This window comes from Archocentrus centrarchus, chromosome 18 (assembly GCF_007364275.1).
Source record: "Archocentrus centrarchus isolate MPI-CPG fArcCen1 chromosome 18, fArcCen1, whole genome shotgun sequence".
Classification (NCBI taxonomy): Eukaryota; Metazoa; Chordata; class Actinopteri; order Cichliformes; family Cichlidae; genus Archocentrus; species Archocentrus centrarchus.
In genome coordinates this window covers 466,023-493,644 of record NC_044363.1, presented here as the reverse complement: position 1 = coordinate 493,644, position 27,622 = coordinate 466,023, and the positions used below count along the sequence as shown (strand labels likewise).

Here is a 27,622-nt window from a genome sequence, read left to right as displayed (position 1 = left end):
ATAACACTACTGCGTGAAATGATGGTGCAAAAATAAATAAATAACCTTCTACTGCACACATTGTGACGGTACATGCTGAAAATTATTCAGCATCATTTACTGATTCACTTTGGGCCATTTTATTGCCAAAACAATTTTTCTTTTTATATTTCAGACACTCCCTCCCTAAGATATTTTTTCGTTGCATACGGGCAACGTTGTGCAACAATGGTACAAAACTACAGAGAAAACTATTAATTCAACTGTTACAGAGCAATAAAAACATCAGATTCCAAAAATGTCAACAAATGATGAAACAAACAACTGAAAAACACATTCGCTGGAAATTCGCTAAGTTGGCAACACTGTTCGTCACTTATGACCCTCACCCAAGGCACACAGCATCACACAGCATGGGCTGTGATTGGTTAATCATTCAATCTTCTTCTTTTTGAGGTTTTGAAGCAGTTGGCAGACATCTGCTGCACGACACAAATTAAAAAAGAGGAATTGCATGCTGAGTTGTATTCTTTGGGCCTGCGAGCCAACAGTAACACATGTATGGGCAAGACTCGAAGGCCATATAAAATACGAGGTCGGGCCATGTGTGGACACCCCTAGAGCTAGCAGTCGCACCCCGTACGTGTTTTCGTGAAATTTTATATTCTAACATTAAACAATACGGGACAAAATTAATTTATGTAATGTGGGTCTAGGCAAAGCATTAAAGTTATTTCATAAAGTTCATTTGTGATTCTAAACACAATTTTTGTCTCTCCAAAGATGTTATTCCTCTCCCCTACAGCCTCAATTACAACTACCTGCAAGTTCTAGCGACTTTTAGGACAGCCAATAGTAAAAAAAAAAAAAAAGAGGACAGCCAATATTAAAAAAAAAAAAAAAAAAGAGGACAGCCAATATTAAAAAAAAAAAAAAAAAAAAGAGGACAGCCAATATTAAAAAAAAAAAAAGAGGACAGCCAATAGTAAAAAAAAAAAAAAAAAAAGAGGACAGCCAATACTATTGGCTGTCCTCTTCAGTTACGTTCCTTAATGAGGAGTTGGGAGCAGTGCTTGGAACTCGGCTCATTCACTTAGACGCAGCCAAGCAGGGACACAACATGACATCGGCTAAAGGTAGCAGCGCTCCGCTCGAGCTGGACGGATGTCCGTCTTCCAGCAAGCGGCAACAAGTGAAGGATAAGAGTCACATAGCAGCTGTTATTTTAGCAAGAGGAGGAAGCAAAGGGATCCCGCTTAAAAACATCAAGATGTTAGCCGGGGTCCCCCTCATCGGATGGGTGCTGAGGGCTGCTGTGGACTCCGACATGTTTGACAGGTAAGGTGGAATAAATGCAGCTCTAAGAAGCGAGCTCAGCATACCCGGGGTATCTTTCCTTTATTTGAATTAATTTGCTCTAACACCTGCAATCGAGATAAACGGGAACACGAACGTTCACTCCCAAAGTTTCCTTAATGTCACGTACGCAAGTTTTCTGTTAGGGAAAAGTACGCTTTGGGGAAAAATTATGGTTCGGAGGACCTTCCCCGGACCTTCACGTTCACCGTTCGGGTTAACGCTGTCCCCTTTACCCCGCCACAACCACCGTCTTCGGCAGCGGCTCGATCTTTCCCTGCTCCCGGGAAATTTCTGTTAACGGGTGTTCTGTTCAAACTAGCGTAACAAAATCACCATTAATCGCTCTTACGTTGAAAACATACAGTGTCACGCAACTCTGATTAATCCTCCTTCCAGCTTCAAATGCAATAAATGTGAGAAGAAATTCATAAAGATGATCCAGATTTTATTAAATGCTTAACAAAGCGCGGTTTCCCAAACTATTACAAATTAAGACTTCAGGCACCAACTGTCAGATCCAACGATATACAAAATAAATCTAGTTTATATCAATCCATAAAACCAGATCACAGTAAATAGTTAGAGAAGGTCCACTGAAGTTCATTCTGCATCTAAATCTAGATAAACAGATAACTTCTTTTTAAGAAGAAGAAGTGCACATCTTGATTCATTTATTTATGACACTTTTTCCCTCTAACTAATTCTACTGTTGAGTACCACTGTTGAGTTTAGATCCTCTGTGAGCACCAAGACTGAGCTATAAAGGCAGAACACACATTTAACAAGCTCTTAGAAGACTTCTCTGAATTAGAAGTGAAGCTTCATTTAAAAATGGATTTCACACATTGTAGATCACATACCTGAACAAAAATACTGTGTTTTTTCTTTCCTTCAGACAGTTACTGTACAGAGTGCATTTTTATTTCTGTGGTTCTGCTACAATGACTGGAGGAAGAACCTGATAATAGGACAAACAGCACGGAGTAAAAATAATGATGTCACAGTTACCTACAGACACCCTGTGGCAAACTAACCAGCAATCAACAGCAATTTTGATCACATCACACACTTTGAAATAGTGTTATTAAAAACCACTAACACCATGTGTAGAGAAGTGTTTAAAAAAAATTTTTTTTTTTGTTTAAAAAAACATTTTTCCTCTTTACTCGTCAAACTGTTCATTGACTTCAGTTCAGCATTCAACACAATCATCCCTCAACAGCTCATTCTTAAAGCAGTAAAGGGCTGAACTCCTCGCTCTGCAAACGGCTGCTGGACTTCCTGACCGGGACCACAAGCAGTTCAGTTTGGCAGCAACACATCCAACACCATCACTCTGAGCATTCCTTCACTCATATTTCCTCGGGCGTAGCTGTGGCTCAGCAGGTAGAGCAGGTTTGGTGGTTTGATCCCTGTTTGCTCCAGTCTGCATGTCAACGTATCCTACTGAACCCTGAGTTGTTTTGAGTGCTTAAGTAGAGCAGAAAAGCGCTATATAAGATAGCAGATTCACAATCCCTTTCTTAACATGAATAATGAATTACACCAATAATGCACCTTCATTTTTATAGTGTGTGGGTGTCAACGGACCATGACAAGATTGAGGAAGTTGCAAAGGCATGGGGTGCTCAGGTGCACCGGAGGAGTCCTAAAGTCTCCAGAGACTCTTCTTCATCAATAGAAACCATCCAGGAGTTTCTCCATACCCATGAAGGTAGGCACACGCCACGTATTTTAGGCTGGTGACAAAGCATCACCCTGCTGCCACACTGTGGAGACTCCTTTGCTTATGTTTTCACAGAGGTGGATATAGTTTGTCACATCCAGGCTACATCACCGTGTCTACACCCATTCCACGTGAAGCAGGCGTTAGAGAAGATCACGGTGCAGGGTTACGATTCAGTCTTCGCAGTGGTCAGGAGGCACCAGTTTCGTTGGAAGGAGGTCAATGAAGGATGTAAGTGAATAGAAGCAGGACAGATTATATGCAAGTTCAGTTCACAGCGATTAATCTTTTTTTCTTTTTTAATTTTATTCTTTTTTTTTTTTTTTAATTTCCCCCCAACTGAGCTGTTATGAGCTATTCTTGTGTGGCTGAACCTCTAACAAGGTTCTAGCCAAGCCAGAAATAATTTCAGCCTGTCACATGTGTGGGAGGGCTAATGCTAATTAGCTTGCTAATTTGGGAAGGGAATGTGGGGGTTGTCTGAAGGGAGGTCCTGGCGATGCCAAAGCCTACGAAGAAATGCAATAGAAACACTGTGTGCACACAAAACAGGCTGTTGGACTCGGCTTTCCAGGCTGTCTCTGAAGTCACCGGATAAAGTAACTGAATTTGTCGCTTTTAGGAGTAACGAAAAAGTCACAGAGGGAGGTCTGCAGAAAAGTCACTAAATCTAGCAAAAAAGTTGCTAAGTTGGCAACCCTGAGTTCCTGGGAATTTATAGGAATCTCAAAATTGTCATTTGTGCTTCCATTTCCCACTTGTTCCCCCTCGGTTTCACGTTGGTCGCCATTTTGCTTTCTGTAACCATGCAAAATCAAGCGTGAATAAGACTGTTGCGAGATCACACGTGCACGTTGTGAATGAAACCACCCCAGGTGGTAGATTGCGAATTGCAGTGAAATAATACTGTAGCTCAGTGATCTAGCGACAGAAAACAAATCAGTCTGGTATTAGCAATGGGGCGGAGGGCGCGCCCGCACGCTAATTGCTGTGATAATGAAGAGTTACAATAGCGAACTGGTCATATCTCAGCCCAGCGCAAGACGACCTCAGCATGGCGCAGCACCGAGCGAACAACCGCTGGCTAGAACCCCGTCTAATCATCGCTACTGCAGAATCACAGACAGGTTTCTTTTCAATTCCATGAAAAAAAAAAAATCAAGCACATTTTCCACATAAACAGTGTGCCATAAAGTCAGACAACTCAAAACACATCTGTCTGCTAATATAATTAAGTTATTGAGGAACTGTTGTTGCTGTTGGCTCACAGCTTGTTAGTTTTATGGCTGACACTGCTGATCTTCTTACTTGTTTTTTCAGACTCACTCGGCACCATTGCATGACAGTGTGAACAGGTTGGTTGTTAAAATTAGGGATGGCACGATACCACTTTTTTATGTCCGATACCGATATTTTACATTTGGATATCGGCCGATACCGATATAAATCCGATATTTAAAATTGATCCAGGCATTTAAGAACATACAAAAAAAATTTTTTTAAAAAAGAAGTCAACAGTCTCTCACACAACAAAATCAATGTCTTTTAGTTGTCCCACATACAAGACTAAGGACCAGGGCGGGCAGAGCTTTTTAGGCAGTGGCACCAAAGCTCTGGAACGGTTTACCACTCCAGCTCCATTTAGCTGACTCTGTGTCGTCATTTAAAAAATAGTTGAAAACTTTTCTGTTTAACCAGGCTTTCTGGTTTCTGACTTTATTTTTATTCTTTTTCTTTTAATATGGTAATGTTATTATGTTTTTAACATAGTGTTTTCTGGGGGTGGGGGGGTGATATTGTGTCTTAATTATTGTACAGCGCTTTTCTGTCTGTGAAAAACGCTATATAAATAAACTTTACTTACAACAATAACTATCACCTGAATCCTGTTGCTTCTGTGTGAGAAGGTGATGCTTATGGCATGTTGCAAATTTCATTAGGGCTGCAACTATCGATTATTTTAGCAATTGCGTATTCTATTTATATTGATTACCCAAGTAACTGGATAAGAAATACTTTTTTTCATATTAACAGTTCATCTGCATATTTTAACTTCTGTACTGCAGTTTTTCCCTGTGTGAAACAAACAGGGTGGATGGAGCAGCTACAAAGTTCTCTTTTCTTCACTTACTGCTCAGGTGGTTGATGAAGGATCTCCAACTGTTTCCCAGTAAAGGTTTAATGGAGGTTACAGGGACGAAAAGGCTTCTTTTGGACACTAGAAAAACATTTCCTTCTACTCCATCTGAGCGCGCCGGCTCCGCCTCTTTCCGCTCGTGCAGACAGACTGCACGTAAATCAGCTGACTGCTGCTGTTGCGTCATCAGTGTTCAATGCTTTATATTTACAAGCATTCTCTTAAATACGTTTCTACTGCAGGTCTATATTTAGTCACAAATCAGGGATTAAAGTATCAAAAATATTTTGACGGGGAAGGGGTTCTTCCAGTACCGGACGGTCACTAGTGCTAATAGCTGCGCTCGCTAGCAGTATGTCCGGGAGCTGAAGTAGAGAAAAAAAATAACAGCTGATTCTCAGCACAGCGAGCACAACACACAAACAAGGCAGAGAGCGGTGGAGGCGGAAAAACATGTCAGCGATGATCGCTCGGTGTCAAAGGGAATCCGTCGCAGCGACAGAGGATCTGAGGGGGTTGTTTTCTAACTCCTGATCCCCCACTCCATTCCAGTAGGTGGCGGTAATGCAGCTCTAAGCTGGTTTGGTCAACCGCAAACCCACAAGAAGAAGAAGAAGACGACTGAGCCCTGTAATGCAGCTAATGTGAGCGAAACGTTATTTAATGTATCGGATTACATTTTTTTATTTCTTTCCGATATCCGATCCAGTAATTTAGGCCAGTATCGGACCGATACTGAATATCGGATCGGCGCATCCCTAGTTAAAATGCCTTTAAATCTTCACGTAGATTGGCCTCAGCATTGCCTCTGATAGCTTCTTTGTCTGAAGTGCCACTAACACCTGCCATGCCAAAACCCTGATTTTTTTTTTTTTTATTAGAAGAGCGGCTCTTCTAGAATTTTTTACATTAAGGAATAACTCGACTGCTCTGCAAATATCATTTGACCTTATTTTGTTTTTTCTTGTGTTAGAGCATTAAAGCAATTTTATTTTTGCCTTCCAAATTATGTATATTCCTCACTTTGAATTTGATCAGAGACTTGTTTGCATCGCTGTCTTTCTCCCAGGCTTTCTGGCTTCTCTACGCTTTTGCTGCCAAAAGCCCCGTTTGTGCTGGAATTGTGTTACAGGGGAGTGTTTAAAAAAAAAACAAAAAAAAAAACACTCTTGTGCCACTTAACTCCACAGATTTGCTGATAACTCTGGATAACGATAACGCTATGGTTTGTAGTAGAAGTTTTCTCTGCTTCATGCACAAAATGCATATCAGTATCATGAAGTGTGATTTAGCCTTAGGCTTGGTGTGGATGTCTTTATCGCCAATAGCCATTGTGAGTAAAGATCTATAAATCTCCTTAGAAATCCTGGAAAAGGATGTATAAGGACCTACTTTAGAAATGCTGATAGGGTCATTCCATCTCAGTTTATTCATTCAAAAAGAGATCTGGAGGCCTGTATAAACCACAGTGTTGCATGTACAGTAGGGAACTGGTATGGGGAGAAAAAACACATTTAGATCTAATTTCAGTGCGATATTCCCCAGGTATGACAGCACATACCAATTAACTTTATTAGAAAGAGCAAATTTATATAATAATGTTATATCCAAAATTTGTGATGCCATTCTCTCTATCTATGAGTTATCGTTGATTGGTGAGGCTGCCAGAAGGAACTTATTTGAACTGCTCTTAGAGGACGTGGCGATACTGATGGCTTTGTTAGTTTTCTTTGCCAGGTAGACCCATGTGTTGGTCTTTTACATGTTTCAGGCTGCCAGTGCTTCAGAAACATTTCCCACTTTCTCTGCTTTCTCAAAAAGGTCAAATTTCTTGTCCTTACAGTAAAGGATTTGAATGACAAGTAGGAGCAGCCATTAATCAGACTCGATTTTTGCACCTCTGCCTTAGTAATTATTAACTGGGATGAACAAAATCCAGCAGGTGCTTCTTTGAACAAACAACCAAGCCCTTACTTACAGTGACAGCTTTGTTCTTGTTTGTTAACTGCTTGTGTTAACAGGGGTGGTGCCACCATAACAAAAATGATTTCCCTGCAAATACAGGTAACATTCAGGAGCAATGAAGACGCAGTGTGCTCGGTTTGCCTTCCAGATTGCATCTTATTCAAATTTCCATAAACACTAACACATTCGTGTATGCATTACTTTCTTTCAGTTCCAGTGTCTTTACAATTCACATATGCCCATATTTCCAACAGTTATAAGAATAGAAGTAAGTGTGTCCACACATCAACACTCCACTATCTCCAATGTACAACCTCTCTGTGCAGGTGGAATAACAGTACACAGTTGCCCTTGCATAAGCAATGAAAAGCTACTACATGTCTATAGTGCACCTTACAGTCATTCTCAACTGTATTTAAAACAATGCTTTTAGCTGTTCCAATTTGCGATAGACACTGTATCTGTTCTGGATACTGAAACTAAGCAATTAATCACACATTCTTAACAGCATTGTGAAAATAAAATAGTCCTGTATAACATGTGAAACACTCATACACTCATTCAAACTTAACTTTACTTAAAGTGCCAAAACATCTTAACGTACATCTGTATTCTAAACAGTAAGGTGTGCGTGAGTATAAATATTCATCATGTAAAGCAAATAAACCTGCAGTGACACTCCTGCAAGACAACACTTGGGGCATACGACCCACAACACCGCAACGTTACCATGACGTATTTGCTAGCGGCCTGCAGAGCCTGTCCCCTAGCTGAGGCTGCTGCAGGTCTCCAAACTGCTGCTCACAAGTGTAAAACAATGCAACTTTACAAACGTAGCATGCAGAATAACATTTTCTCCAAATGACAGACAGTGGTATCATTTCTAACCAAGTGCTAACCTGCAAATACAGGTAACATTCAGGAGCAATGAAGACACAGTGTGCTCGGTTTGCCTTCCAGATTGCATCTGTTTAGCGGGCGGAAATTCACCCCCTAAAGCAACCGGGGTGCATCTTCCCTGGAATCAACAGTTCCACCTGAGATGTTGCTCCAATTTTACTGTCCTTCTCTATAGTCCATGTTGCGCAATAAATCAGCACAAATATTGGTCATGTTTCCCAAAAATATTTTGAGTCTTTGTTGCTGGAAATCACAGGTAAGCAAATTAAACAAATGAAATTAACAGATTAACACAAAAGTGGCCACACATTTTGGGTGTGCCACACGCTCCCCAACAAACAAAAGTGTCTCCCGACACTTGCTGTTAATAGTCCAAATTCCGTTTACCTCTTGAACCAGGTTTCAACTCCTATATGATACTGTAACAGTCTGAGTTATAAGTTCTTGATGTGTTAACATTATAGTGTTCAGAATTCCTATTTAGTTAAGGCAGAGGCACTCTTACACTGCAGCAATAGGATTAACTGAGTGTCCTTAAATGTGTAATGACTTAGAGGCTGCAAAGCTTGTCAATCATTCTAGTTACCTATGATAGAGAGTCTACAAGAGAACATGCTGGTGATTGGCTGAGTGCATGGGGGGTGGGAGTGTGGGCTGGGGCCCGCGTGAGAGAGAGAGAGAGAGACGGCTGATGAGCATTGCAGTAGTTCCTAGGAACAGTTCTGTTGTTTTGGCGTTGGCTACGGCCTACAGTAGCCTGTGTTTGGTTCCAAATAAACAGCAAGTAAACTGGCACAAGCTTTCGCTGTGGTCTGTTTGAGGGACGCTACAACTGGTGTCAGAAGTGGGACAACTGTCCTTCCTACTACAGTGAAGCTCCAGACAGTAACAGGGGAGCGGGCCCCCATGTTGGGGGAGGCATTGTTAACCCTGGGTGTTGGGAGGAAGTCAGTCCGCTGCTCGGTGTGGGTAGCAAACCTTGAGGACTGTATTCTGGGACTGGACATTCTTGGGGCACTGGACTGTGTTATTGATACCAATAGAGGAACGCTCTCCTTCCCGGACGGACACATTATCCAGATGTCACGGCGGCCACCTCAACCAGACTGCCCAGCAGCCCATACCATTACTGTGCTGACAGCCAAATCATCACCGGACGCGACCCCCAGCCTTGCCTTCCCCAGCGATCCAGCTGCTCCGACTTCACCTGTAGCCGACATTAATCTCTGCTCATTTTTCCCCCCTGCTAAACAACCTGATCAGGAAGTGAGAGTTTCAGTTGTGAGGGAGGTGTGGAGGAAGAACTGTGATGGACTGACTGCCAGTGAACAGGGCGCTCTATGGCAGCTTTTACTGGACTTTAAAGACTGCTTCTCCCTCTCAGAAGGTGATGTGGGCCGAACTGACCTCATTCAACATGACATCAACACTGGAGATGCACAACCCATTCGGATGAGGCCTAGACGCCTCCCCTTGGCTAGACAGGCTGCAGCAGACAAGGCCCTGCAAGAGATGCGACGGGCTGGGCTCATTGAACCATCCACCAGCTCTTGGGCCTCCCCAGTTGTTATGGTTCCGAAGAAGTCTAAGGATGATTGGCGGTTCTGCATAGATTTCCGACCACTGAATAAAGTGACTAAAAAAGACCCATATCCCCTTCCACGTATTGATGAAACCCTGGACACGGTGGCAGGATCTTCATGGTTCTCATCCTTGGACCTGCGCAGTGGATATTGGCAGGTACCCCTTGCCCTTGAGGCCAAACCAAAGACTGCGTTCATCACCAGTGGGGGCTTATGGCAGTTTAAAGTCCTTCCTTTTGGCCTCTGCAATGCCCCTGCCACATTTGAGAGACTCATGGACAAGGTGCTTACTGGTATTCCACGCAGAGAGTGTGTGGTGTACCTTGACGACATTCTTGTCCACAGTACCTCCTTTCATGGTGCCCTGGGGGCCCTTAGGCAGGTTTTGGAGAGGGTAGCAGCAGCAGGGTTAAAACTCCACCCACAGAAATGCTGCTTCGTGCGTCGTGAAGTCACGTTCCTGGGCCACAAACTGGGAGCCGGGGGGGTTGGCACCATGGACGATAAGATCCAAGCTGTGAGGGACTGGCCCACCCCCAGATCCGTGCAGGACTTAAAGAGCTTCCTGGGCTTGGCATCCTACTATAGAAGGTTTGTGAGGGGCTTCTCCTGCATAGCCGCACCACTGTTCCGCCTGCTCCAAAAAGGTGTGGCTTTCCAGTGGACAGCGGAATGCCAGGCAGCTTTCACCTCACTGCAGAAAGCTCTGGTTGAGGCCCCGGTGCTTTCTCCCCCTGACCCCACGCTGCCTTTTGTCCTCGATACTGATGCCAGCAGTGTTGGATTAGGTGCTGTGCTGGCCCAGGTGACACCAGATGGAGAGAGAGTGGTTGCCTACCACAGCAGGATTTTCAGTAAGGCTGAACGCCGCTACTGCGTCACCAGGAGGGAGTTGCTTGCAGTGGTCTGCGCCATACGGCACTTTAAGTACTACCTCGGGGGCCTCAATTTCACCATCAGGACCGACCATGCTGCCTTGCAGTGGCTTATGTCTTTTAAAGAGCCAGAAGGACAGCTAGCACGCTGGATCGAGGAACTGCAGGCTTATGATTTCGAGGTGGTACACAGACCTGGGGGCCGCCACGGAAATGCAGATGCACTATCCCGCAGACCCTGTGACCCAGATGGATGCCACTACTGTGAGAGAAAGGAGGTTCAGGAGAGGGACCAATCGCAGCCTGACGTAAGGTGTGCAGTGGCAGGTTTGGGGGAACAGTCTTACAGTTGGGGGCTGGTTGCTGTGGATGCAGAAGAGTGGAAGCGCCAACAGGAGGAGGATGCTGACATCAGCCCGGTACTCCAGTGGGTTGAGGAGCAGAAAAAACCCCAGTGGGAGAAGATTGCCATGTTATCACGGGCCACAAAAGGACTCTGGTCCATGTTTGACGCTTTACGGCGGAACGATGGGATGCTGCAAAGGGGCTGGATAGAGCCGGCCACAGGAGAAACGAGGTGGCAATTGGTAGTGCCACGAACACTGCGGGGGACAGTGCTTCAGGCGATGCATGGGGCCCCAGGGTCTGGCCACTTTGGGGTCACCAAGACGCTTCGCCGCCTCCAGCAGGGTTTCTATTGGGGCCAGCATAGGCGTGATGTGGAGGACTACTGCCGCCGCTGCGACAGCTGTACAGCACGAAAAGGCCCAGTGGCCAGGTCTCATGCCCAACTCCAGCAGTTTCCGGCGGGATACCCCATGGAGAGGGTGGGAATTGATGTCCTGGGTCCTTTTCCCCGTACAGAGAGCGGAAACCGCTATGTCCTCACAGCCATGGACTACTTCACAAAGTGGCCAGAGGCATACAGCCTGCCTGACCAGGAAGCTGAGACCATTGTGGATGCACTGGTGGAGGGGATGTTTAGCAGGTTCGGGGCACCAGAAGCAATCCATACGGACCAGGGCAGAAACTTTGAGTCCCGTGTGTTTGCGGCCATGTGTGAGAAATTGGGCTCTCATAAGACCCGTACAACACCCCTCCATCCACAGAGTGATGGACTCGTTGAAAGATTTAACCGCACACTGGCTGAGCAGCTAGCGATAGTAACGGCTAAACACCAGCGTGACTGGGATGCTCACATTCCCCTGGTCCTCATGGCTTATCGCTCAGCAGCCCAAGACTCCACTTCTTGTTCCCCTGCCCTACTGATGTTGGGCAGGGAGATTCGGACTCCTGCAGAGATGATGATGGGCAGACCCCCTGACACTGCTGGGGTCCCACCAGGACCCGAGTATGCAAGGAAGCTTCAGGATCGCATGGAGTCTGCACATGACTTTGCAAGGGGGAAACTGTTGAGTGCAGGGGCAAGGCAAAAGAGGAACTATGACATACACGCCAGGGGCCGACATTTCAATGTTAGAGAATTGGTCTGGGTGTATAGTCCCCAGAGGAAGAAGGGTAGGTGCCCCAAACTGGACAGTGATTGGATTGGGCCCTGTAAGATTCTGGAGCGCTTAGGGGAGGTGGTGTACAGGGTCCAATTACCCCCAAGGGGACGGAAGGTTGCCCTACACCGTGACAGACTGGCTCCCTATCAGGGCACAGCTACTTTCCTGGGGCAACTTAGTGGATCACAGGCAGACCCGGAGTCTACAGGTCCTCCCACCAACAATGTGGCCTCGCCTGATTCCCCTGTTTCAAACCCACATTCCGTGAGCCCTGTGTCTCCTGGGCCAGTGGCCCCCTCTGATGCAGCCCTGTTGCCTCGTTGCCTGGGCCCTTCTCCATCCCTGCCTGCTCCTTCCTCTGGATGCTCTCGCCCTAGGAGACTTCACAGGCTGCCTGGTCATCTGAGAGACTTTATCTGCCCCTCGTGGGCGAGGGCCGGGGTAGTGTAACAGTCTGAGTTATAAGTTCTTGATGTGTTAACATTATAGTGTTCAGAATTCCTATTTAGTTAAGGCAGAGGCACTCTTACACTGCAGCAATAGGATTAACTGAGTGTCCTTAAATGTGTAATGACTTAGAGGCTGCAAAGCTTGTCAATCATTCTAGTTACCTATGATAGAGAGTCTACAAGAGAACATGCTGGTGATTGGCTGAGTGCATGGGGGGTGGGAGTGTGGGCTGGGGCCCGCGTGAGAGAGAGAGAGAGAGACGGCTGATGAGCATTGCAGTAGTTCCTAGGAACAGTTCTGTTGTTTTGGCGTTGGCTACGGCCTACAGTAGCCTGTGTTTGGTTCCAAATAAACAGCAAGTAAACTGGCACAAGCTTTCGCTGTGGTCTGTTTGAGGGACGCTACAATACATATAAACACACATTACAAATTTATAACAGTATCACATGAACAAAACCTGTCAGATGTCTTTCTCGACCTTAACAACAATAGATACAATGATTAATTGGTGAGTATGTGACAAGCATGGTGTGAGTGGGTTGGACTGAATACCAGTAACATTGTGGGTACTGGCACATGTGAAATATTGGCTGTACTCCTATGGAGCCAACAACCAAACGTGGCTGATAAGTTGGCTGACCAAGGGAAGAGTAGGTCAGCATCTGGCCAGGTCGCCTCTCCCTTGTAGATCTCCTCAGTGGAGGCTGGAAGTCTGGTTGACACTCTTGAGTATTTCCCCTTGAGTTGTTTGTCTGAAGCGCCTGCTGTGCTTCGCCAAGTTGGGGCTCCTCAGCAGAGAGCAAAATCTCATTTTCCTCCTCTTGCTCTATCTCTCCTACGTTCATGCTTTCAGACTCAGATTCCACAGGGATGTGCTCCTCCAATAGATCTCCAGGTGTCTCAGCGGTACTCTGTATCCTGCTTGTGGTATCCTGCCCATACATGTCCAAATTGGCCTGCACTTGTTCCCTTGGTACCCATAGCCAGTAACGGGGTGCCTCCCCATCGATCTCGGAATCACTTATGTCACTGTTCTGTCTTTGTTCGACAGTTTCCAGTGGTGGATTTGACTTTCCTTTCCTATTTTGAGGCTTATCATGCATGGCAGACTCAGTTAGGTCTATTGGCAGATCATTAACTTGGAGTAACAAGTTTCTATGGAGGATATGAGTGGGGTGACCCTTCTTCTCAGGACTGACTTTATAGACTGGGTTATCCCCAACCTGCTCCCTGACAATGTAAATGGCTTTCTCCCAGTATGGTTTCAGTTTGCATGGACCTCCCCTTTCTGAAAGGTTGCGAACAAGAACCCTGTCCCTGGGCTGCAGAGTCACACCTCTGTTCCGTTTGTCATAATAGTGCTTTCCTTTTGCCCTTGAATGTTGGCTGTTAGTGCTGGCTATCTTGTATGCCTCAATCATTTTCTCTTTCCATCTATTTGCATATTCACTTTGAGTGAATCCTTACCAATCCAAAGAGAAGGTCAATAGGCAGACATGGATGGCGGCCGTACAGAAGGTGATATGGAGAGAACCCTGTTGACTCATGTTTGGTGCAGTTATATGCATGAACGATGTAAGCCAGGTGATCTTTCCAGTTTTCTCTCTCTTTCTCACCCAGTGTCCTGAGCATCTGTAGCAGAGTTCGATTGAATCTTTCTGCGGGGTTGCCCTGAGGATGGTATGGGGAAGTTCTGGAATGGTTTACCCCAGACAGCTGTCTGAGTACCCTGAACAACTCATTCTCAAACTCCCGGCCCTGATCATGATGGAGCTTAGCTGGGTACCCAAATCGCAGAATGAAATCACTTAAGATTCGGTCTGCAGCTGTCTTTCCAGCCTTGTTTCTGGTGGGATATGCCTGTGCAAACCTTGTGAAGTGGTCGACTACAACTAATATGTATTCGTACCCACCTCGGCTGGCCTCAAGGTGCAGGAAGTCAATGCACACAAGCTCTAGTGGTGAGCTTGATGTGAGGCTTCCCATGGGTGCTTTGTCAGGCAATGCTGGCTTTTTTTGCTTTATGCAGCGACATCTTCTGGTGATGTATTCCTCAACCTCTCTTTTCATAAAAGGCCAATAAAAGCGGTCTCTTACTAGGCCAAGGACTCTTTCCACCCCAACATGTCCCATACTGTCATGCAGGTGTGAGAGGATAGTTGGCTTGTAGATGGCAGGCAGGACAAACTGTCGTTGCCCGGGAGTCTTCCTATAAAGAAGGCCGTCCTCCACCTGCAACCTGCTCCATTCCCGTGTCAGTTTTCTTGTGGGCTTGTCAAGTGTCCTACGTACCTCATCAGTTAGTTCTCTGTTTTTCTCCTTTAACTCTAAGATTTTACCTATTACAGGATCTTCATGCTGTTCCTTTGTAAGTTCTTTGTGACTGATTACTGAAAGTGGCTCTATGTTTGAGTGTGTTTGTTGTTGTAACGTGATATTGAGGGCTGCTACCCAAGCTACATCCCTTTGTTTGGCTGTCCTAGTTCCCTCCCAAGTGGCACACACTACTTCTTCTGAGCACTGATCCATAAAGACATTGATATCAAGTGGACAGCGAGAAAGGGTGTCTGCATCAATGTTCTGTTTGCCGGGCTGATACCTGATTTCAAAGTGGAAATCAGCAAGCTGCCCCACCCAGCGATGTCCCACGGCATTGAGCTTGGCCGTACTCATAACGTAGGTGAGGGGGTTGTTATCTGTGAATACAATGAAGTGGGGTGCATAGTACAAGTAATCTACAAACTTGTCACATATGGCCCACTTCAAGGCCAAGAACTCCAGTTTCCCACTGTGGAGGTGGTAATTCTGTTCAGCTGGAGTCAGGTTATGGGCCCTGTACCCTATCACCCTCATCTTACCATCCTGGTTTTGGTATAGTACTGCCCTGAGGCCCTGTTGAGAGGCATCTGTGTGCTGTATGAACGGGTGGTCAAAGTCTGGGTAGGCCAGCACCGGTGGGTTTGTTAGAATATCTATGAGGTGCTCCAGAACCTCTTGGTGCTGGTCATCCCATTCTACTAAGGTCCGTGAAGGAAGCTGAGGCCCCTTCATTTTCCCTCTTTTTGGCTTGGTCAGCGGTGGACTGGGTTTTGTCTGGAGTAGTCCTGGAAATCTGTACACAGACAGACAAATTTGCAGGAGCATAAATTAAGCTTCAGAAAAAATATCTACTTTGATGCTGAAAACTTTTGTTAGTCTACTGCACACCTATCAGCCTTATAACCCTACTGGTGTTTTAATCTAGAAAAGTGTTCTTATACGAGGCATGTGAAGAAATAAAATTAACCATAAATTTCAATATTTATTGCAAGATTTGTGTGTAAAAAATGTCAAAAGCAAAGAAGCCCCATGCAAAAGCTTGAACACCCCAAGAGATTTGAACAGTCGGATAACTTTTACCAATGTCTCTCTTTGGAATTATCTTGCAAATTTCACAATTTCTGAACATACTTGACCCCTCAAACTTTTCCCCCAATAACCAGCAGCCATCGCTCCTCTGTATATCTGTCTGGCACTCTAAAAATGTAACTGATTGTCACAGAGCACGTAGAGTCTTTGAGAAAATAGCAAAGACGGTCTGTTCATAAAAGAAATAATAGTTAACAGGAAGGCTGCTGTCAAAGCAGACCTAACTCTACATGTTGTAGCTATTCAGTGTCATTGGGGCATAGCCTAAAATATATGGAACAACCAGTTACCGCCAGACTGAATTCAGTTTTTAAACAATGAAAATTGTCCACTGCAGCAGTGTTAATTTTGACAGCAAATTTTGATATAGTTTTAGTCATAGTCTTTTGACAAAAATGTAATTTAGTTTTAGTCATAATTTAGTTATCTGAATAGTTTTAGTTTTAGTCTAGTTTAGGTCGCCGAAATTATCATAAGAAGTCGATTTAGTCAACTTAAAAATAAAGGGTGTAAAATGTAAATGCTTTTTCTTCAGTTCCCTTGAATTAGTCATTTTACACACTTTCACAAAATTAAACATTTAAACAAGTTATGCAATATTATTAATAACATTAACATTAGCATTTCACCCGCTTCCTACACACCTGATCATTAACACCACCTTACTGAGATAATATGAGCGTTTTACAGCAGGACGCTCTGAAAGCTACAGGGCAGTGTTCAGGACTAAGATTAGGAAAGGCTAATCCACTGCGGTGTGGAGATTTTCTCTAAACACAAACACTAAACTGGGAAAAACACTTTACCCTGCATGACATTAAAATGCTTATCTTTGCATGGGTGACTGGTTTGCAGATGTTTAAGGTTTTTACCCAAGATAGTTGCCCCACATGGTTTACACATCATTTTGTTTGTCACAACGTCAAAGGACAAATGTGTCCATACATCGGCTCTTCTCTTTCTCCCTGCTGACATTGTTTACATAACTTAGTTCTATCGGAAGGAACGACAAATCACAGGCTAGTTTGGTCTTCCCGGGTTTAGAGCAAATTTGTGCAACTGTGCGTTTGGATGTTTTCCTAACTTGTCCCGCCCTGTCACAAAATTAAATCAGTTCTGGTTGGATTTCGTCCCCGCCAAGCATTTTCGTCTCGTTTTCATTTGTTGACGAAAGTGTCAATTAATTTTGTTATCGTTTTTATCATTTTAGGTTGTTTTTATTTAGTTATCGTCTCATTATCGTCATGAAAAAAAGGGTCGATGACGAAAATATTTCGTCAACGAAATTAACACTGCACTGCAGCCATTGTTCGTATTTCTCACTGACGCTTTTTTTAATCTTTGGAGTTTTTTTTTTTTTCTTTTGATTTGTTCTCTTTGAGCAAAAGCAGAATTTGCTGCAAACAAACTTATTTTATTCTCAAAACATCATCAGAAATCCACTTGCTGTCGGGCTACGTGTTCTTGCTTTTGAACTCCCACAATTCATCTCTGTATGTAACCAAAGACCTGCTCAAATGGACCCCCATGAATGACTATAAATCTTAACTTTCAGACAGAGCTGCTCATTGTGCTTTGCTAGAAATCCAAACTCCTGGTTTGTATGGAAAAGTCTTTCAGGAGCATTGGCAGACTGAGGATCACTGATAGAGGGAAGAATGCACTTTATTAAATACCTGAAGGTGATCCTAGTCCTCAATGGATGACATCACAGTCCCCCAACCTGAAGTTTATTGAAAATCTGTGGATAGAACTTGAAATCAGGGATGTTCCTGGTGATGAATTTGCTATTTGTTTAAATGAGAGAAAAGGATTAGAATAGTCAACTAGTCTAAAAGACAGAAAACTAAAAATGTACCAATTGACCAGCCAGGGACTGGATTCAGGCTACTTCTAGTGTACTTCACCTGGACCAGTGACTGGTCAGTCAGCCTCCCTTATGACTGATAACGAGCCAGTCTGTTTCTGTAAGATATATCAGGTAAAGAGGGTTGTACAGCAACTGAGTTAATGATCCACTTGCTTATCTATTTCCAGTAATAAATTTCCGTTGGACTCCAGCACAAGAGCAGTTTGTTCTGTATGTCTTGAGTTCAAATATCTGTATCACACACCTACCTCTAAGCTTATCTATGTAAATCAATAAACCAGTTCTTGGAAGTATGAAAATGCTAGGCAACTGCTGTTCATGGAATATAAATTTTAGCTATTACAACAATTAGCAAGAGGGCAGGCATTCGTTTGATTCTCTGATACCGCTGGGTTGTGATTTATTTATTTATTTATTTTCTGGCTAGATCCCTGCATCATGGTTACTACACCAGGAAGCACACATCCTCTCTGTGTAAATAAGTACTTGATGAAAAAATAAATTTCTATTGTCTTTAATGGATCCTCTTTCCTTTTAGCTGGTGAGCAAACAGTGCCATTCAATCTGGACCCAGCTCGCCGCCCAAGGCGTCAGGACTGGCCAGGAGAGCTGTGTGAGAATGGCTCTTTTTATTTTGCCAAAAGAGAGATCATTGTGAAGGAAGCACACTCGCAGGTAAGGGGGGGAGGGGAGGGGGGGGGGGGGGGGGGGGGGGGGGGGTGTGCAAATATGGTTTATCAGTCATCTGATTGCCTAACAGTTAAAGCATGCCTGAGTATGCCTGCATTCACACATAAACCACTCACTCACTTATTCTGGGCTGGAACCAATATTAAATATGTACCCATAAACCAACAGCAGATGTCAGCTAAGGTGGAATGATATTGAAAGACAAATGGATCATTTTTAATCAGCTAAGGTGACAAAGAGGTAATTCAGTTGCATTCAGTCAAATCTCTGGACTCCTTGTTGATGGAAAGGGCTGCACAAGTTATAAGAAACACCAGGAAAAACCACACTGGACCACTGGCCTTACTTGATTGGACTAGACATACTGATGATCTAGTGAGTAAATAAAAAGAAACTAAAATAAGAGTGCAACATGTTACTGTGAAAACACGAACACATACACAATGTTCATATTTAACTCTATGATGCTTTATACCTAACCGTCTGGCCTAACCTATACACCCACCCCCAAACAAGATAGGAAATTGGCCACAGCCATCGGCGCCCTGGGCCCATGGATCACCTTGAATTTGAAAGGTTGCAAAGCCAGATACCAACAGGTGAGCTGGGCATTGGCATCTTTTATGCAATGGAGCCACTGTAGTAGGACGTGGTCCAAGCAGAGGGTGAATGAGTGTTCCAGAAGTGGAGAGAGTTGACTGCCCACGAGATCGCCAACCACTCCTTTCCACAGTGCTGTAGCAAGTCTTGCGCTCTGATAGCTTCCAGCTAATATGCACAACTGGGCAGTCACCCCCCCCCCCCCCCCCCCCCCCCCCCCCCCCCACCTGCTTAGGCAAAATGGCTCCCAGCCCTCTGTTTGAGTCTGCAGAACAAAAGTGAGGGAAAAGTTAGGCATGTGGAACAGGGGTTTCTGATCAAGCGCTACCTGGCACTGCTCTGTCCACTGGACCAGGTCCAAGGTACCATTTCGGGGGAGGTTGGCTAAGGGGCTGGTCAGCACCCTGAAGTTCAGAACAAGCCTGTGGTAGTAACAAACCTGCCCGCAAAACCACCTCACCTCTTTTTTTTTTTTTGGTATTGGGACATGGGCGGGATGCAATGACTGCTGTCTTCTCCACCTGGGGGCACACCAGCCTTTCTCCAAAGTGCTAAATCAGATACCACGCCCTGTCCATCAATCTTTCACTTCGTCCAAGGTAGAGTGTCATCATGAGACTGCTCCAGAGGAAAATCTTCCATGGCCTACTGGCACTGGGACCTGAGGAGGTAGAGCAGACGTGTTATAATTAGTTGCAGTGAGTGTTGGTGTTTGCTCCATGGTTGAAGAGGGCAGCCCCAGAGCAGGGGGAGAGCTTCCTCCTCGGTGCTGAGATAGGCCAGCTTCGCGCCGGCGCACCTCCAGCAGGTGGGAATCCTCCAGACGTGCCATGACATAGTTCTCCGTGAGTGTGACTGGTGCCTCCAGGCTCACCAGTCGATGGCACCAGACCTACTCTGTCATACTTGCCAGGAGCCTCTTTATAAATTGCTCCAATTACTACACATTACTACTTCTAGCAACCGCTGCTCCCCCTCTGATGGCCCCAGCTGCAGCCACCTGGCTTCTGCATCCCCAAGCCGCTAGGTGTAGGCAAAGGTTTATCACCTGCCTTCATTCGGGAGCCATGGAAGCAATGGCGGTGGTCCTCCAGAGACAGACCCAGCTGGTCTAAACCTGCCCAAGGCACATGCTCAAAGTTACCCTACGACACCAGGGACAAACTCAGTCCTGTCCCTCCCTGAACAGGAGGAGCAGCAGCAGTCTCATGACCCATTTCGCATTTAGCCACATGCATGCCTCCACCGTGGCCTTCAACATATCCAAGAAGGACTGAAGATCATCCACCTGGAGCTAACAGATTTTCCAGCACCTGAGTGTGCTGCTCGGCCTGAGCTTACTCCCTTTTCTCATCAGCGCCTTCAGTTACCGTTGCTGCACCAACACTTTTGAACTGTGGACTGTTTTTCCAGGCTTGACCGCCAGTAGTCCACTTGATGCTGCACTACTGCTGCCAGCTCCAGTCTCTTCCTCTGACACCAGCGTCCCAGTATACTACTGCAAATCTAGAGAGACATAATTAGATCATGCTGTTCAACAGAGCCAGCCTGCCACCCCTTACACTGCTCTTCTGAACCCACTGTGCCACCCCTCCCCTGCAGCTAGCCACAAACCACACCCCACCGCCAAAAAGAGAGAGGACTAGAACATTTTTGTTGGGACAAATTTCAATTTTTTTGTTATTGCATAGACCACAGAAAAAGGTGTACTCAAAATAGGAAAGATTTCTTAGCATTAGATTAAAAAAAAAAAAAAAGTGGTATATTTCTTTCAGTTGTGTTGTATTCTTGTGACTCTGGGGTTAGGGAGAAATTTTACATATTTGCATATTTGTCTGTGTGTGTGTGTGTGTGTGTGTGTGTGTGTGTGTGTGTGTGTGTGTGTGTGTGTGTGTGTGTGTGTGTGTGTGTGTGTGTGTGTGTGTTTTTTACTGAAACTGATGTTTAAGGGAAGAATCTGACCACAAACAAATTGTAATAAGCCCAAAGTAACAATTAAACAAACAGTCACAACTCTTCTTTATTTCAGTTTGTGTAATGGTGTATTTACGTCATGTTTGTGTTTTCATCTCTCAAGGGTGGTAAGTTAACCTACTATGAGATGATGCCGGAATACAGCGTGGACATAGATGTGGACATTGACTGGCCTGTGGCAGAACAGAGGGTTCTCAGGTAAGAAGCTCCCCAAATAATTCAATTCAATTTCAATTCAATTTTATTTATATAGCGCCAAATCACAACAAACTGTCGCCTCAAGGCGCTTTGTATTGTGGGTAAAGACCCTACAATAATACAGAGAAAACCCAACAGTCAAAACGACCCCCTATGAGCAAGCACTTGGCGACAGTGGAAAGGAAAAAACTCCCTTTTAACAGGAAGAAACCTCCAGCAGAACCAGGCTCAGGGAGGGGCAGTCATCTGCCGCGACCGGTTGGGCTGAGGGAAGAGAACTGTGGAAGAGAGCCAGAGATTAATATCAATTAATGATTAAATGCAGAGTGGAGTATAAACAAAGTAAATAAGGTGAATGAGAAACAGTGCATTATGTGAACCCCCCCAGCAGACTAGGCCTATAGCAGCATAACTAAGGGATGGTTCAGGGTCACCTGATCCAGCCCTAACTATAAGCTTTATCATAAAGGAAAGTTTTAAGCCTAATCTTAAAAATAGAGAGGGTGTCTGTCTCCCGAATCCAAGCTGGAAGCTGGTTCCACAGAAGAGGGGCCTGAAAGCTGAAAGCTCTGCCTCCCATTCTACTCTTAAGTATCCTAGGAACCACAAGTAAGCCAGCAGTCTGAGAGCGAAGTGCTCTGTTGGGGTGATATGGTACTATGAGGTCTTTGAGATAAGATGGTGCCTGATTATTCAAGACCTTGTATGTGAGGAGAAGAATTTTAAATTCTATTCTAGATTTAACAGGGAGCCAATGAAGAGAAGCCAATATGGGAGAAATATGCTCTCTCTTTCTAGTCCCTGTCAGTACTCTAGCTGCAGCATTTTGGATCAGCTGAAGGCTTTTCAGAAAGCTTTTAGGACAGCCTGATAATAATGAATTACAATAATCCAGCCTAGAAGTAATAAATGCATGAATGAGCTTTTCAGCATCACTCTGAGAAAGGATGTTTCTAATTTTAGAAATATTGCGCAAATGCAAAAAAGCGGTCCTACATATTTGTTTAATATGTGCATTGAAGGACATATCCTGGTCAAAAATGACTCCAAGATTTCTCACAGTGTTACTGGAGGCCAAAGTAATGCCATCCAGAGTAAGTATCTGGTTAGACACCGTGTTTCTAAGATTTGTGGGGCCGAGAACAAGAATTTCAGTTTTATCTGAATTTAGAAGCAGGAAATTAGAGGTCATCCAGGCCTTAATATCTTTAAGACATTCCTGCAGTTTAACTAATTGATGTGTGTCATCTGGCTTCATTGATAGGTAAAGCTGAGTATCATCTGCATAACAATGAAAATTGATGCAGTGCTTTCTAATAATACTGCCTAAGGGAAGCATGTATAATGTAAATAAAATTGGTCCTAGCACAGAACCCTGTGGAACTCCATAATTAACCTTACTGTCTGAAGAAGACTCCCCATTTACATGAACAAATTGGAGTCTATGAGATAAATATGATTCAAACCACTGCAGTGCAGTACCTTTAATACCTATAGCAAGCTCTAATCTCTGTAATAAAATGTTATGGTCAACAGTATCAAAAGCTGCACTGAGGTCCAACAGGACAAGAACAGAGATGAGTCCACTGTCAGAGGCTCTAAGAAGATCATTTGTAACCTTCACTAATGCTGTTTCTGTACTGTGATGAATTCTGAAACCTGACTGAAACTCTTCAAATAAACCGTTCCTCTGCAGATGATCAGTTAGCTGTTTTACAACTACTCTTTCAAGAATCTTTGAGAGAAAAGGAAGGTTGGAGATTGGCCTATAATTAGCTAAGACAGCTGGGTCAAGTGATGGCTTTTTAAGCAGAGGTTTAATTACAGCCACCTTGAAGGTCTGTGGTACATAGCCAACTAATAAAGACTGATTGATCATTTTTAAGATTGAAGCATCAATAATTGGAAAGACTTCTTTGAACAGTCTAGTAGGAATGGGATCTAACAAACATGTTGCTGGTTTGGAGGAAGTAACTATTGAAGTTAACTCTGAAAGATCAACTGGAGCAAAAGAGTCTAAACAAATACCAGCAGTGCTGAAAGCAGCCGAACATGAAGAATAATCTTTGAGATGGTTATGAATAATTTTTTCTCGAATGTCTAAAATTTTATTTGTAAAGAAATCCATGAAGTCACTACTAGTTAACGTGAAAGGAATACTCGGCTCTACAGAGCTCTGACTCTTTGTCAGCCTGGCTACAGTGCTGAAAACAAACCTGGGGTTGTTCTTATTTTCTTCAATTAATGATGAATAGTAAGATGTCCTAGCTTTACGGAGGGCTTTTTTATAGAGCAACAAACTCTTTTTCCAGGCTAAATGAGCATCTTCTAATTTAGTGAGACGCCATTCCCTCTCCAGCTTTCGGGTTATCTGCTTTAAGCTGTGCGTTTGTGAATTATACCACGGAGTCAGGCACTTCTGATTTGAAGCTTTCCTTTTCAGAGGAGCCACAGTATCCAAAGTTATACGCAGTGAGGATGTAAAACTATTGACGAGATAATCAACCTCACTGGGAGCAGAGTTTAGGTAGCTGCTCTGCACTGTGTTGGCACATGGCACTGAAGAGCATAACAATGAAGGAATTAGATCCTTAAACTTAGTTACAGCACTTTCGGAAAGACTTCTACTGTAATTAAACTTATTCCCCACTGCTGTGTAATCCATTAAAGTAAATGTAAATGTTACTAAGAAATGATCAGACAGGAGGGGGCTTTCAGGGAATACTGTTAAGTCTTCAGTTTCTATGCCATATGTTAGGACAAGATCCAGAGTATGATTAAAGTGGTGGGTGGGCTCCTTTACATTTTGAGAGAAGCCAATTGAATCTAACAATAGATTAAATGCAGTGTTGAGGCTGTCATTCTCAGCATCTACATGGATGTTGAAATCACCCACTATAATTATTTTATCTGAACTGAGCACTAAATCAGATAAAAAGTCTGAGAAATCAGACAGAAACTCTGAGTAAGGACCAGGTGGACGATAGATAATAACAAATAAAACATGTTTTTGATTTTCCCAATTAGGATGGACAAGACTAAGAGTCAGGCTTTCAAAAGAATGAAAACTTTGTCTGGGTCTCTGATTAATTAATAAGCTGGAATTGAAGATTGCAGCTAATCCTCCTCCTCGACCTGTACTTCGAGCATTCTGACAGTTACTGTGTTAATGCCTTCAAGTGAGCTTTTAATCCACTGCCCACTCCCTTTTCTCATCCAGTCTGTGCTTTTTCAATCAGGTACGGATACTTCGGTAAGGAAACGCCAGAGGTAGTCCGCCTGATGTTCTGCAATGTTTCCGGCTGTTTAACAGACGGAAAGATCTTTATATCCGCATCTGGAGAGGAGATGGTTTCTGTCAATACGAGAGACGCTACTGGGCTTAGCATGCTGCAGAAAGAACAAGTGGAGGTTGGCTTTTTATCAGCTGTCTGAACAGACCTTAGTAAACTGGCCCATCTTTCATAACATCGCTTACAAACTGCACTCTGTCTTGCTTCACCAGGTCATACTACTGACCTCTGAGGAGGACCCCATTGACTCGACTTTGCTTCAAAAAATTGCAGACAGGATGAAGTGCAAGGTCGAGAAGGTGGGAAAGGAGCCGCTGAATCATGTGCAGGGAATCGTGACGGACAAGAAGCTGGATTGGAAGGATGTGGCGTTCATGGGTAAACCAACTGTACTTCTAGTTATTAAGAGTTGAATTGGCAGTGTTGAGGTTACTGCTTAACAAGTGGTGTATTTATCATTTACGTTAAAGTGTTGTCACTGCTTAAATCAATTCTGATTTTTACATTGTTTCTGGAGCAAAATGGACTCTTAAAGACATCTGATTGGACTTAAGACTGTTTGCTTTTGTTCATCCAGTGTTTTAAGACTGTTTAAAGGTACAGTCAGTAATTATTTGAGGTTATTTAATAGAAGAAATTGATATTGTACTCATAAATATACATAGATTAGTGTGTCATTACATCTTCCAGCATTCTCATAAACATATCCATTAAAAAGGAGCAGACACCCGTTTGTGGAAGTCACTATGTTGCACCGCCATATTTGAATACAGTGGCCAAGAAGAACATTGGCCTTTAGCAGCGGGCAGTCACCACTGATACACCTGTTACCTGCCATTACTCACCGTGAACAACTGGTTAACACCAAGCATCTGATCAAGCACACTTTGAATTACCATAATTACACAACAGTTTGTACTATCTGAAAAAAATTCAAACAGTTTATGAAAGCTGAGAAATTGCATTTCACACCCAACATAGGGTAATTACGGTAATTGTTCTCCTCGCAGGTTTTGATCACGCAGATGTGAAATGCCTGAACCTGGCAGGTCTGAGCGCAGTACCTGGAGATGCTCCAGTTGTAGCCTCGAAGGCAGCAAAGTACATCTGTCACCGTTCAGGGGGTTCGGGAGCCCTGAGGGAGTTCGCCGAGCACATTCTCCTGCAGAAACAAATGGCAAAATCTCAAAGAGAGCAGGACCGCATCGACCGTAAGAACTTCTGAAAACTGAAATCTACGTGGAAAAGGTTGAGAGTCAGAGAAGTTCATGCCCTGAGTAATGGAAGATATCAAATGAAGTCAAATGATGCATATGTATGTTAGAAATATCAAGGCCCAGATTTACAGTAATGGTAAAAAGAAAATACACCTGCTTTCAATTCTAAGGTTTTCTATATCAGAATATAATAATAAAATCATCTTTTCTTTATCAGGTCCTAAAATGAGGTAAATACAACCTCAGATCCACAAAAGCATGACATATTACACTTTGTCATTATTTAACAAAAGCTAAACCAAAATGCAGATGGAGATTAGCAGCACCTGCTAATCAAGAGCTACATGTCAGACTCTGCAGGCCTCAGTCAGCATGTTAAATGTTAAAGGTGTAGTGGGCCATTATGCTTGCTGCTGTCACCCAGTCACCATCACATCCGCTGGTGCAAGCCACCGCTTCAGTCGCTCATGCAGCTCTTGATTTTTTTATTTATTTATTTTGATTTGATTTATTTTTTTGGTAACCTGGTTCATTGTGCCCCTGCTGCGAGCAGTGAGTAAGACACAACTGTACAATCATGTTAGTTTTTCTGCTATTTTAATGATACATCAGTGCCGTCACCTGTTGTTCAGGAGAATACTGCAGCAGGCACCCGCACCTTAACAGTGGTGTAAAATTTACACAGCTCCGTACCATTTAGACTGTAAATGGTACAGAGCTGTGGTGATGTCATATTACAATATCACTGCTGTAGCAACGTCATGCATTTACCCTGCTCACAACTAGGAGACGAGCCCAGACATATCTGAGAGCAAAAGCTGCGTGTTAGCCTCCGATGACGCTTTATTAACTAAAAAGGGAGCTACTTCACCAGCATCCAACAAAGCACAATGCTTTGTGAAATATGCAAGAAAACTGTTCTCACTAAAGGTGGAAACGACAAACTTGATTCCCTCCTTGAGGCAAAAACACATCGTTGAGTGTAACCAAGACTATGAAGGAGGAGATTGTAGCAGCTGGTAATGTGCAACCCAAAAACAAATGACTCCACTGAGCGTCTTTCATTTATTTACACTTATAAATGCTGCTGCCTGCAAGCTGCCATCATCAATAAAATATGAAGTATTTAGATTTTTTTTCTATATTATGAAAATATTTTTAATCACAACTTTTCTTGAAATATTATATTATTTTGAGGCTATATCATACACTCCTACTGCTAAAGATGGTTTTACAAGCTTTGAATCAAGGAGTGCACTTAATTTTCCACATACTGCTTCTGCATTCTGGGTTAGTTTTTATAAAATGATGACACATGTAATATATTATGTAGTGCTCTTCACTTGAGGTTGTATTTACCTAATTTTAAGGCCTGGCAAGGACCATATAATTTTTTTTATAATATGTCCTAATGTTAGTTACGAAAGCAAACTGGTGAAATTCTCAGCTGGGCACAAAATGATCTCAGCAAGGCGCAGCGCCATGGCGATCAACCACTGGCTAGAACCCTGATGCTATGAATCTATAAGCTAAATCAGATGTTAAGTTGAACACAATAACACAGAGGTAAACAGAAATAATTGTTTCACCACTAAAAAGGCTACACTGGGAACTGCTGTCACTTTTACTACAAGGACACCAGAGGCCTGATAAGATAAGATAAGATAAGATAGTGTTTATTTGTCACATGCACAGTTATACACAGTACAATGCACAGTGAAATGTATTTTGTACCTGCAACCTTATATACACACACATATAAATAAGAAGAATAAAAATTTAAAAAAAAAGTAATTCACACTATACACTATACTCTATATACTATACACTATACACACTTTTTAAATTATAATATTTACACTGTGCAATAATGGTCCAGTTAGGGCTCAG

At 43.6% G+C, this 27,622-nt stretch overlaps 1 protein-coding gene across 1 annotated transcript; it reads left to right on the top strand.

Annotated features, from left to right (window-relative positions):
• Positions 1-1,083: 1,083 nt before the first annotated feature.
• LOC115797584 (N-acylneuraminate cytidylyltransferase-like) lies at positions 1,084-27,495 on the top strand. Its single transcript, XM_030754184.1, has 8 exons — positions 1,084-1,317; positions 2,910-3,052; positions 3,140-3,295; positions 18,299-18,435; positions 21,128-21,222; positions 24,462-24,633; positions 24,728-24,893; positions 25,526-27,495. The coding sequence occupies exons 1-8, from the start codon at positions 1,100-1,102 to the stop codon at positions 25,738-25,740; spliced, it is 1,302 nt and encodes a 433-aa protein (XP_030610044.1). The 5' UTR covers positions 1,084-1,099; the 3' UTR covers positions 25,741-27,495.
• Positions 27,496-27,622: the final 127 nt, after the last annotated feature.